The sequence below is a fragment of the Bufo bufo genome, chromosome 2 (genome assembly GCF_905171765.1).
Source record: "Bufo bufo chromosome 2, aBufBuf1.1, whole genome shotgun sequence".
NCBI classification, from domain to species: domain Eukaryota; kingdom Metazoa; phylum Chordata; class Amphibia; order Anura; family Bufonidae; genus Bufo; species Bufo bufo.
In genome coordinates, this window is record NC_053390.1 from 29,337,879 (window position 1) to 29,349,282 (window position 11,404).

An 11,404-nucleotide genomic window follows, 5' to 3' on the forward strand; every position below is an offset into this window, starting at 1 on the left:
GGGTGGAACAGCACTAAGAAAAACCACACATTCTTTGACAAACTTTTATAGCGTGAGCTCTTAAAAGGCAACACATGCGCACCTTAATTCGACCAGCCAATGGCTGGCCACCTTGGGGTATTTAAGGCACTTTCCCCAATGGGAAGGTGTCTGAGCAATATGTTGTCTAGCTTTCTAGTTCCCTGCTAAAGTGTGCCACAGTTCCACCTGTTGCCCATTTACCAGCTCCTATTTGTTTTCTGGGTTAGACCCTTCACTGCCTGATCTCTGTAATGATCATAAGATGCCTGCCCTGACCACAGACTGCTTATTGGTTTGCTTGCACTAGGCCTGCCCTGACCTCTCCCCGAGTATGGTTTAGCCTGATCCTTCAGTGCTCTGCACTGGTGTATATTCACCCCTGTGGGTGAGTTGTCAACTAAACAGTAGTGGCCTGGTGGTTTCCCTGCAGTGAAGTCTAGATCCCAGTATAATGGGTTAAAGAGTGAAAACCAGGGAATGCCAGGTTAATGCCCTTGTGATTTGCCCCAAATTGTATGTGTTCAGTTGACACAGTGGTTCTACGATCACTGCGTAACACAAATTAAGCCATTTTATTGTTAAATATTGATTGAGGACAAAAATAGCCCAGTCTATGATGATACACCAATAAACTCCATGAAGACTTCATGAACATGAATATGGCTTCTTTCCTGTGTGAATTCTACCATGTCTAACAAAACTTGATTTATCAGTAAAACATTTCCCACATTTCGAACATGAATATGGCTTCTCTCCTGTGTGATTTCTCTCATGTGTAATGAGACTTGATTTTCGTTTAAAAAATTTCCCACATTTTGAACATGAATATGACTCTTCTCCTGTGTGACCTTTCTGATGCCTAACAAGATTTGATTTATCTGTAAAATATTTCCCACATTCTGAACATGAATATGGCTTCTCTCCTGTGTGATGTATCTCATGTCTAACAAGATGTGATTTATCTGTAAAACATTTTCCACATTCTGAACATGAATACAGCTTCTCTCCCGTGTGAATTTTTTCATGAGAAACAAGACTTGATTGATGTGTAAAACATTTACCACATTCTGAACATGAGAACAGCTTCTCTCCTGTGTGATTTCTCTCATGTGTAACAAGACTTGATTGATGTGTAAAACATTTTCCACATTCCGAACAGAAATACGGCTTCTCTCCTGTGTGACTTCTCTCATGTTTAGCAAGATTAGATTTATATGTAAAACTTTTCCCACATTCTGAACATGAATATGGCTTCTCTCCTCTGTGACTTTTCTGATGGGAAACAAGATTTGATTTACCTGTAAAACATTTCCCACATTCTGAACATGAATATGGTTTCTCTCCTGTGTGAGTTCTCTCATGTATAACAAAAATTGATTTATATGTAAAACATTTCCCACATTCTGAACAGTAGTATGGCTTCTCTCCTGTGTGAATTTCTCTCTGTGTAGAAAGACTTGCGCTTTTGGTGAACTCTTTACCACTCTGAAACCTTTTACCCCCTTTCTGACCTGTAATTGTGGTAACAATCAGTGATTGATCAGGAGAAGGTTCCTCATAATTAGGGGGATTAAATGACTGATTTGTATTGTGAAGTCCTGGATTTTCTTCAGAAGTGTCCTCCATGACATCTTCATCTTCCACTTTATAATTTAGCGATAACACAAAGTTTTGCTCAGAATTCTTACCAGGATTTTCTGTTAAGATAAAAATTTTAATATTTGTTTTTTGCAAACTACACAAACAGATAACATTCCTATTGGGGCTCATGCACACGAACGTGGTTTGGGTCCACATCTGATCCACAATTTTTGCATTTCAGATGCGGACCCATTCACTTCAAAGGGGCTGCAAAGTAAGTGGACAGCACACAGTGTGCTGTCCTCATCCGTTTGTCCATTCCATGCCATCTGCAAATATATAGAACATGTCATATTCTTGTACGCATTACGGACAAGAATACGACTGTTCTATTATGGTCAAGGACATTCCATTCCGCAAAATGCATAACGAACACGGCTGGTATCAGTGTTTTGCGGATCTGCAATTTGCAGACCATAGGCTGGAAGTGGATGCAACAGGGTATAGCCATTCAGTTGAATCCACTTCTTTCATATAATACTCTGACAAAGTTCAGAATTCTAGTCTACATCTGGTCGCCACTTTTATTACACAAACCTAGTTAAAAATTTGAAAAAGTAGACTCTCTGGCTATCGAGCCTGCCCTCTGCCAACACATTTGGCCCTTCCTTCAATGCCAAGTGGGCATCACATTAAGACTACATTGACACCTGCACTGTTGTTGGATCTCAAAACCGGAATTAAATAGATCCGTGTCATTTAATACATACGTTTCGGCTGGATCCGGTTGTATTAAATCAAAATCTAACAAATCCGGTTTGTTCCATTTCGCCAACTGGACACAGAAACCACAGCTTGCAGCATTTTTTTGTCTGGCACCAAAACGGAACGGATGCATACTTATGCATCCTGATCAGTTTTGTCCCCACTGACAATGAATAAGGACAACACTGAACCGTTTAATTCCGTTTAATTTCCTCTGCTGGATCCCAAAACCGGAATTGAAAAAACGCAGATGTTAAAGCAGCCTAATACAAGTTAACCTAAAACTGATCCGTCACCACAAACTAAATTAATTATTAAATAGGACTCTTAGACATTATGAAGCTTGTAGATTAATATGAAAAATCCATCTTATAATGTACACCTGGGGATTAGCTGACAAGCTCCTTCAGTGTACCTCCTCCTCTGTTGCTAAACTCACACATGCTCAGTACAAGCTGCAGTCTCCCTGGCTCTATAGCATGTTACATTGGTAGCTTGTGATGTGGTGGCACCCCTGAAGCATGTTAAAGGGTGAAAACCCGGGGTCTGCCAGGATAACACACTTAGGATTAACCCAACGTCAAACAGGTGGGATGACAAAGTGGTTCCACAACCACTGCCCATAACAATTATAGCTTTGAATCCCATCTGCTGCTGTATTTTACCGCACACTGTACTGAGCATGTGTGAGATCGCAGGAGAGGAGGTGCACTGAAAGGAGCTGATCGATTAAGCTATAGGTGGACAGAGATTGAGCTTAGTTTAGCTTATGCATACAGGTCTCAATAGCATCTCTAGCAGTAGTCATAATATGGATATTAGATGTAGTACAATTTTAAATGTAATTTTTAAAGAATGTAAAAAAAAATCCAAAACCCGCTTTTTAAAAGGACCAGTTATGAAGTCACTATGTGGGGCTTACATAATAGAAGCCACCCATAAAAGACCTCATTTTAGAAACTACACCCTTCAAGTTATTTAAATATGATTTTACAAACTTTGTTAACCCTTTAGGTGTTCTACAAGAATTAAAGGACAATAGAGGAGAAATTAAAATTCGACTTTTTGCAGATTTTCCATTTTAAGCCAGTTTTTCCTGTAAGGCCGCAAGGGGAGGAACAGCAAAACAAAACTCAATACTTATGACCCCGATTCTACAGTTTACAGAAACACACCATATGTGGTGTAAACTGCTGTATGGATGCATCACAGGGCGCACAAGGGAAGGAGCAACCTATGGATTTTGGAGGGCAGATTTCACTGGGATAATATTAAGTTGCCATGTCCCATTTGAAGCCCCCCTGATGCACCCCTAAAGTAGAAACTCCCCAAAAGTGACCCTATTTTGGAAACTATAGGATAGGGTGACAGTTTTATTGGTATTATTTTGGGGTAGGGCTGCAGTAAACGATTATTTTAGCAATCGAGTATTCTACCGATTATTTTTACGATTAATCATGTACTCTAATAAGAATTTTTTTTATTAATAGACTGTTTTCCTTTATAAAAACTCATCAGACCCCCTGCCATCATTCCCCAACACCCTTCGTTCCCCCCTGTGCGATCAGCTCAAGTGCATCAGTTCCCCCGAGTGCCATGCGCTCCCCCTTGTGCCATCAGCTCCATTCCCCCAGTGCCTTCAGCTCTCCCTCACCCTAATGCCATCAGCTGCCCCCATAAGTTCCATCAGCTTCCCCCCCCCCCCCCCAGTGCCAGTACTTACCTTTCCTGTAGGGGCGCCGCTCCACAGCTCCTCAGTCTTCTCCGCGGGCTGCACTGCCGTCCTGACGTCACACAGCGTTGGGTCATAGTGCACGCATACGTGCACTATGTCCTGACGATGTGTCAGGGCTGAAAGTGCAGTGCCGTACAGGCCGGCGGGTGAACACGGAGAGGTAAGTAATAGCAAGCGCTTTACTCCCGCTCCGTGTCACATGACACAAACGAATCCTCAATGCAGAAAATTTGCATTGAGGATTTTTTTGTGTCGAATTACTCTATTCAATCGAGTAATCGTTTCAGCCCTAATTTGGGGTACATTTGATTTTTAATCGCTTGATATTAGACTTTTTGTAAGGCAAGGGAACCAAAAAACGGCTGTTCTGGTACAGTTTTTTTTATTTTTAAGGCATTCACCTGACAGGACAGATCATGTGTTATTTTTAAAGAGCAGGTTGTTACAGACGTGACAAAACCAAATAGGTCTATTTTTATTTGTTTGTTTCAGTTTTACATAATAAGCATTGTTTTAAAAAAAAAGTGGTTTTGTGTCTCCATTTTATTAAAACCAGATAAAAATAAATAAATTCTGCTGATCGTCTTGCATAGGGCTCGTTTTTTGTGGGAAGAGTTGACGTTTTTTATTGGTGCTATTTTGTTGGGTAAATAAGATTTTTTGATCTTTCAATATTACAAATTTTTTTGGGCAAGGTGACCAAAAATAATGGCTGTTTTGGCACTGTTTTTATTATTTTTTTGGGCCATCGGCACCTTGTCACCCCCTCCCTCTGCGATCCTCCTATATGCCGCGTTCACCATATAAGGGGTTGATCTGCCAGCATCGGCTTTTACAGCGATACTGGAGGGGCCCAGCTGTCAGTCACTAGTACGTTAAGGATCATGAAGGGGTTGATTACCAGGCTCACCAGGCCTGGTTGTCATTTTTTGTATCTTCATTGTCACATTCGAAGACTTACAATTACATGCAGCGATCTCCTCCACAGTACAGGGAGGAGAGATCATTATACCATCGTTCTTTCCAATAAGGAATCACGGTTTGCCGGCAGCATATCACGATTAAACACCACGATCTGCCGTCTGCAAACGATTATTTTTTTTAACATATTATTTTGTCAGATGAACAGCGGCAGTATTAGACTGCCAGAGGATTGCTAATGAGCATTACTACTAACGCTCCTTACTAATTATCTGCCAAAAAATCGTCAGGTGTAATACACCCTTAGGTCTGTTGCAAAGTTTCCGTATTTAATAATAAGTGTACTAAACCTGACTGGACATATTGTATAGAGTCACACTCAGGACCAGCCTTGCTCGTCAGGTTGGATACTGTGCTGCCTCTACTATTACGTCTACACAGCTGAACATCTCCTGCCTTGTCCACCAGATTCCATACTGTACTACTGCTCTCAAAAATGGGAGAATATTTTTGGGCCGCTTGTTCAGGACAAGCAAATGCTTTTTCCAACATCATTGTCTGTGTATAACCACCAGCAGGCATCTGCCCTGATAAGGGATCATTTTTGGAATGTTTTTTTACATTTGAAATACAATGCTGACAGTGCAGTGTGTTATTAAACAGGCTTATAGCACAGTCAACTGTGCGTTTACCCAAAGCTGTCACTTTGACATTTACTATTGCTGTCTTTGCATTAAAGAGCTTGAAAGGCGAGAGAGAGAAAGAATTTTAATTCTTGAGAAAGGCAATAGATAAATAATATAAGTCCTGGGAGACCTCAGAGTGACACATATTTTCAGCGCAATTGGAGAACTTTTGATTCTGGTAGAACTTCCATACAAATCAAATCTTCCGACTGTTTTATTAGGATCAGCACAAAATGAATTTGCTTACCTCTAGTACTTATTAGCTCACTTGTCACCAAAATGTATGGATTTTTTTATTTATATTTTATGTCTGCTAACAATCCCAAAATACATAACCCTTTCCCACACAATAAGGTACAAGAAGGTCACTGGCGGCATGTAATTCCTGCACAATGGCGTACATGTAGTTCACCATGACAGTACAGACACAAAAGCTTTGCCCCCATAATCCCCAGTGGGTGTGTGGATGTGACTACCTTCATGTCCTGCAGGAACAGCCGGGATCAGAGAAGAATCTGATCAGAGATCGCCGTCAGCTGGATAAGGGGAACACTTCATGATGTGATGGAGACATCTCCAATTAAAGAGCAGTGCAGCAGCCGGTGATCAGATTCTCCTCCTGCCCTGAAGGCACCAAGGACAGAATTTGAAGTCACTTTCTCCATTTATGATTCCATACCTGTGGTGACATCTCCTGGAATGTCCTCCTCCACCTCACTCTTACACGGGGGATCGCCCATCATCCTCTCTTCTTCATCCTCCACTTTAATATCAGTCAGATCTTCTCCCTGATTTGTCATCTGTAACAATTCAGTACAATAAAGCAGACAGGTGGGAAATCGAACAGGTCCACATAAGAGACCCTCACAATCTATGACCCCTCCATGACTGCAGGACCCCCTATATAGATGTGTATAGGGCTCAGGTCCATCTACCTGAGGATTCTCTGGGACCTTCTCCTCTGGACAGTCCTGGGAATACAGAGGACGGGGACCTCTCTCTGGTGGATTTCTCCTCCTGGATCCATCTGTGGAGACACAAGCACACAGTGACTGAATACATGACCTCCTGTAGATCTGTCTATAGATCAGACACTTCTCTCAGCTCCTTCACTTCTAGGTTTAGTTATCAGGGGGAAATAACAATATTCTGCTCCACACCATCTGCGCCGAGGGCCCAGCACCTAACGAGAGAACCCACAGTGAAGACCTTCATCAGTCGGACAGAGTACATGGAGGAAGAAACAACTACTCCCAGTCTCCCCTCCACCAGGTACCAGGGTGTTGGAGAAATCTCTACATCTATATTCTCCAAGTCTCCTTTCCCTGGGAAGGCTAATCCTTTCTCCTCAAGAGCTGTTATGGTGAGTGTGAAAAAGAGAAACATATCTGATGACATTTGCTGGAAGACAGCTCCATGACAGAGACTGCCGCCCTGCTGGAGAGATCACGGAACTCCTCATCCTCTTCTGTAGGAAGATTCATTACTAGGACAGCTACACCCTTCTCAGTCAGTATATACACCCATCAGCCATAACATTAATACCACTGACAGGTGCAGAGAATAACACTGATGTGATCTGGTGACAATGTCGTCTGTTGGGGGGGGGGGGGGGGTATATTTTTTCAGCAAGTGAACAGTCAGATATTGAAGCTGATCCTGGTAAGAGCAAACTGGGTCAGCGCATCTCCAGAGCTTCCCATCTTGTGTGATGTTCCGGATATGAGGTAGTTAACCACCTAACTGTTTTACCGAAGTCCAGCTCCGGCAGTGGGAAAAGTAGCTAACTGGAGGGGGGAGGGCTGCTTTAGATGCTGCTATCTCCTGAATGGTAGCAGCTAGAAACATGCAACTGGTCTTGTTTGAAAGCTGACATTCCAGGCTTTCATACAAGTCCAAAATAACAGCTAAAGTCCAAGCTGTTCATGTTGTTTTCCGGAGTCCATGACAGCACCAGGAGAGAGGGATCCACCTCCCAGGACAGGAAACCCATAGGTATAAATCTTCACAGACGCCCCTCCTCCTCAGTGGTTTTTATAGACGAGACAAGAGACATCTTCAGTACATCCGGACCAGCTCCATCTCATGGTTTCGGTCATTATCCGAGTTTAGTATTATAGTTTTTTTTTTTTACTGCACACCCAGTGATGCAGGATCCAACACCAAAAAGAACAGAATGGAAGAGTAAGGTGGAAAGGAAACAGGGGGGGATTAAAGTGGTGCTGTCATGGACTCCGGAAAACAACATTACCGGTACGTAATGATCATTTATCCCTTCGTCCTATGACAGCACCAGGAGATATCCCAGAGAGTGAAAAATTAGGGGGGGCCCACAGCCTGAAGGACTTTACATCCAAACGAAAGATTAGACACTTCTGACAGGTTTAATCTATAGTGTCTATAGAAGGTAGAAGCAGAAGACCACGTTGCTGCTCTGCAAATGTCTTGTATAGAAACCTCTGCCTTTTCTGCCCAGGAAGTTGCTACCGCTCTTGTGGAATGGGCCGACCAGCCAGACGGGACAGGTTCCTGCATAGAAAGATATGCCAAAGAAATAGCCTGCTTGATCCAACGGGCTAAAGTACTTTTACTAGCTGATTTTCCCTTATTCTGGCCTGAAAATAAGACAAACAATGAAGAGGACTTCCTCCAACCTTTTGTAGTCTCTAGGTATTGTAGGACACATTCTCTAACATCCAAAGAATGGAAATCTGCCTCTTCCTCGTTCCTCGGATTCTCATAGAAGGAAGGAAGAATCACTTCCTGACTTCTATGGAATTCCGATACTACTTTGGGTAAAAAAGCTGGGTCTGGCCTAAGACGGACACAATCATCTTGGAAAATCGTATATGGAGGGCTAATGGAAAGAGCCTGAAGCTCACAAATTCTCCTGGCTGATGTAATAGCTACAAAAAAATACATTTCAAGGTCAGGAACTTAATTGGCAGAGAGTCTATAGGACTAAAGGGAGGTTTAACCAAGGCCCTTAATACCAGATTAAGATCCCAAGGAGGAGCTTTGAAATTCCTGGCAGGGAGACTCCTAGATATTGATTTACAAAACCTTATAATCCAAGGATGACACGCCAACCTGTAATCAAATAAAACACTGAGTGCGGCCACCTGGACTTTGATAGTACTTAGTGCTAGGCCTTTCTCTATACCTCTCTGAAGGAAATCTAAGATTTTACTTAACTGAAGAGGGTAGGATGTGCAAGGAGGGACTCCTAGAAACTTAAAAAAGGTAATCCAAGTTCTAGCATAGATATTAGTAGTTACCGGCTTCCTACTTAACAGCATGGTAGCAACCACCGATTCAGAAAGACCTCTATCTAGTAAAAGGTGCCGTTCAAAAGCCACGCTGTCAAATAGAGCCTTTTCACAGGGGGGTGGACAATAGGACCCTGAAAAAGAAGATCTGGGATCTCCGGAAGGACCCAAGGATCTGCTACTGACATCACTTTTAGCCAGTAGAACCACGCTCGACGTGGCCAGAAGGGAGCAATCATGATGATTTTGGCTTTGTCTTCCCTAACCTTCTTGAGAACCCTCGGTATCAACTGAAGTGGAGGGAAGGCATATAATAGACCCTGACTCCAAGGCTGAACCAGGGCGTCTATCGCATCTGGTCGATCCCTGGGAGGCAGGGAGTAGAATCTTTTTACCTTCCTGTTCTCCCTGGTGGCAAAGAGATCTACTTGAGGCATCCCCCATAACTTGACAATCTTGCTGAAAACAGAAAGGTTCAGAGACCATTCCCTCTGATCCAGAGATCGACGGCGTAGAAAATCGGCCTTCCAATTGTTCACACCTCTGAAATGAAGGGCCGAGAGGGACAAAGCTACCCCCTCCACTAGGGAAAAAATCTGAACCGCCAGGGACTGCAGGGACACGGATCGGGTACCACCCTGATAATTCAGATAGGCTACGACCGAGGCATTGTCGGATAAAATTCTCACGTGTTGACCCCTGATCAGAGGGAGTAACTCTTGAAGGGCCAGAAAAACTGCCATAAGCTCTTTTAGATTTAAAGAACTGTCCAACATCCGGCAGTCCCACAATCCTTGAAGCAAGGTCTCTCCCACATGAGCTCCCTACCCTACTGGGCTGGCGTCCGTGGTAACTATAAGGGGATCTTTGATCCTCCATGGAACTCCCTGCCCCAGGTTCTCTAGTGACAACCACCACTTCAGTGTCTGACAAGTCCGGGCTGATATCACTACACTGCTTTCCAGGTCCTCCATTTCTCCTGACCAGTTCCCCAAGATTTCCTCTTGGAGGGCTCTGTAATGAATCTGAGCCCATTGAACTGCTGGTATACAGGCGGTCAGAGTTCCCAGTACTGACATCCCCTTCCTTATGGATACACACGGATTGTTTATCAGGGTGTGAACCACTGACCTTATTTTCTGAATCTTTTCTGAGGTTAGGAGGGATCTCTGAGACACTGAATCCAGTAAGATTCCCAGGAACTGTTGTTTTTTTTCTGCAATCAGTCTCAATTTTTCTCTGTTTAGGATCCAGCCCAGGGTTGTCATGATTTCTACCACCTGCTGGACCTGAAATAAGCATCTCTGGTAAGACAGTGCGACAATCAGAAAGTCATCCAAGTATGGGATAAACAGGATATCCCTTTCCCTGATATGGGCTGCCATCTCGGAGATTAATTTTGTAAAAATCCTTGGCGCCATAGAGATTCCGAAAGGTAATACCTGGAATTGAAAATGCTTCAGCTCCCCCTGGAATCTCAAGGTCACTCTGAGATACTTCTGGTGCCCTGGAAAAATCGGAAGGTGATAGTAGGCATCTTTGATGTCTAAAACTTCCAAAAAAACAGTCCTTTTTCCGTCTTTATAGTCTCCATTTTGAAGCATTGGTATAACAGGTATTTGTTTAGAGACTTCAAGTTTATGATAGTCTCCACTTGGTTTTCTTAGAACAGAGTAGAATAATATCCTGCGCCCCTTTCTTCTTCCGGACACTGAATGAGTGCACCTTTTTGAATGAGCTTTGAAACCTCCTCTTCTAAGGCAGTCTGAGTTGAATGATCTACTCGTGTAATTTTAAATCGTTCCGGAGGGAAATTTTTGAACTCTAGCCTGAATCCTTCTTCTAATGAACGCAGGATCCACGCGCTGTTGGATATTTTGGACCAGGCTGGGAGAAAAGATTGTAATATTCCTCCCACCCTGGCGTCATTGGGAGCTGTCTTTCTTAGGGATGGGGTCCCTGGATTGATTTTTGAACAGGAGCCCTTTGCACCTGGAGAATTTCCATCTGTCACTCCTATTTGCTGGACTCCTATTCCTATCCCGATTTCCTCTGCCTCTCTGGGAAAAACGGTCCTGCTTACGAAAGGACGACTGAAAAGAAGACCGTCGTCCAAGGAAGACCCAAACAAATATTTCCCCTCACAAGGGATACCACATAAGTGATTTTTTGAGGCCACATCTCCTGACCAATTCTTGAGCCAAATAGCCCTACGAGCAGAATTAGCCATGGATGAAGCCCTAGCGGACAACCTAACTGCATCCGCAGAGGCGTCTGCCAAAAAATCGGCTGCTTTTCCAATAGCCTCGACCTATTCTAATAATTTATCTCTAGGGGTCTTATCCCGGATCTGCGTCTCCAGCTGTTTCATCCACAATATTTGTGCTCTAGCCGTACAGATGGAAGCTATATTAGGTTTAAAGGAT

The 11,404-nt window shown here is 43.2% G+C and overlaps 1 protein-coding gene across 2 annotated transcripts; it reads right to left on the reverse strand.

Annotated features, from left to right (window-relative positions):
• Window positions 1-380: 380 nt before the first annotated feature.
• Window positions 381-6,696, reverse strand: LOC120991271 (gastrula zinc finger protein XlCGF17.1-like). 2 transcript variants are annotated; one of them, XM_040420113.1, is made up of 2 exons: window positions 6,389-6,696; window positions 381-1,718 (listed from the first exon to the last, which is right to left on the reverse strand). In XM_040420113.1, exons 1-2 carry the CDS (start codon window positions 6,507-6,509, stop codon window positions 667-669), a joined length of 1,173 nt encoding a protein of 390 aa, XP_040276047.1. In that variant the 5' UTR covers window positions 6,510-6,696; the 3' UTR covers window positions 381-666. The 2 variants fall into 2 exon arrangements, with proteins under 2 accessions (XP_040276047.1, XP_040276049.1); XM_040420115.1 differs by lacking the exon at window positions 6,389-6,696 and adding an exon at window positions 6,186-6,341.
• Between the last annotated feature and the right edge of the window lie 4,708 nt (window positions 6,697-11,404).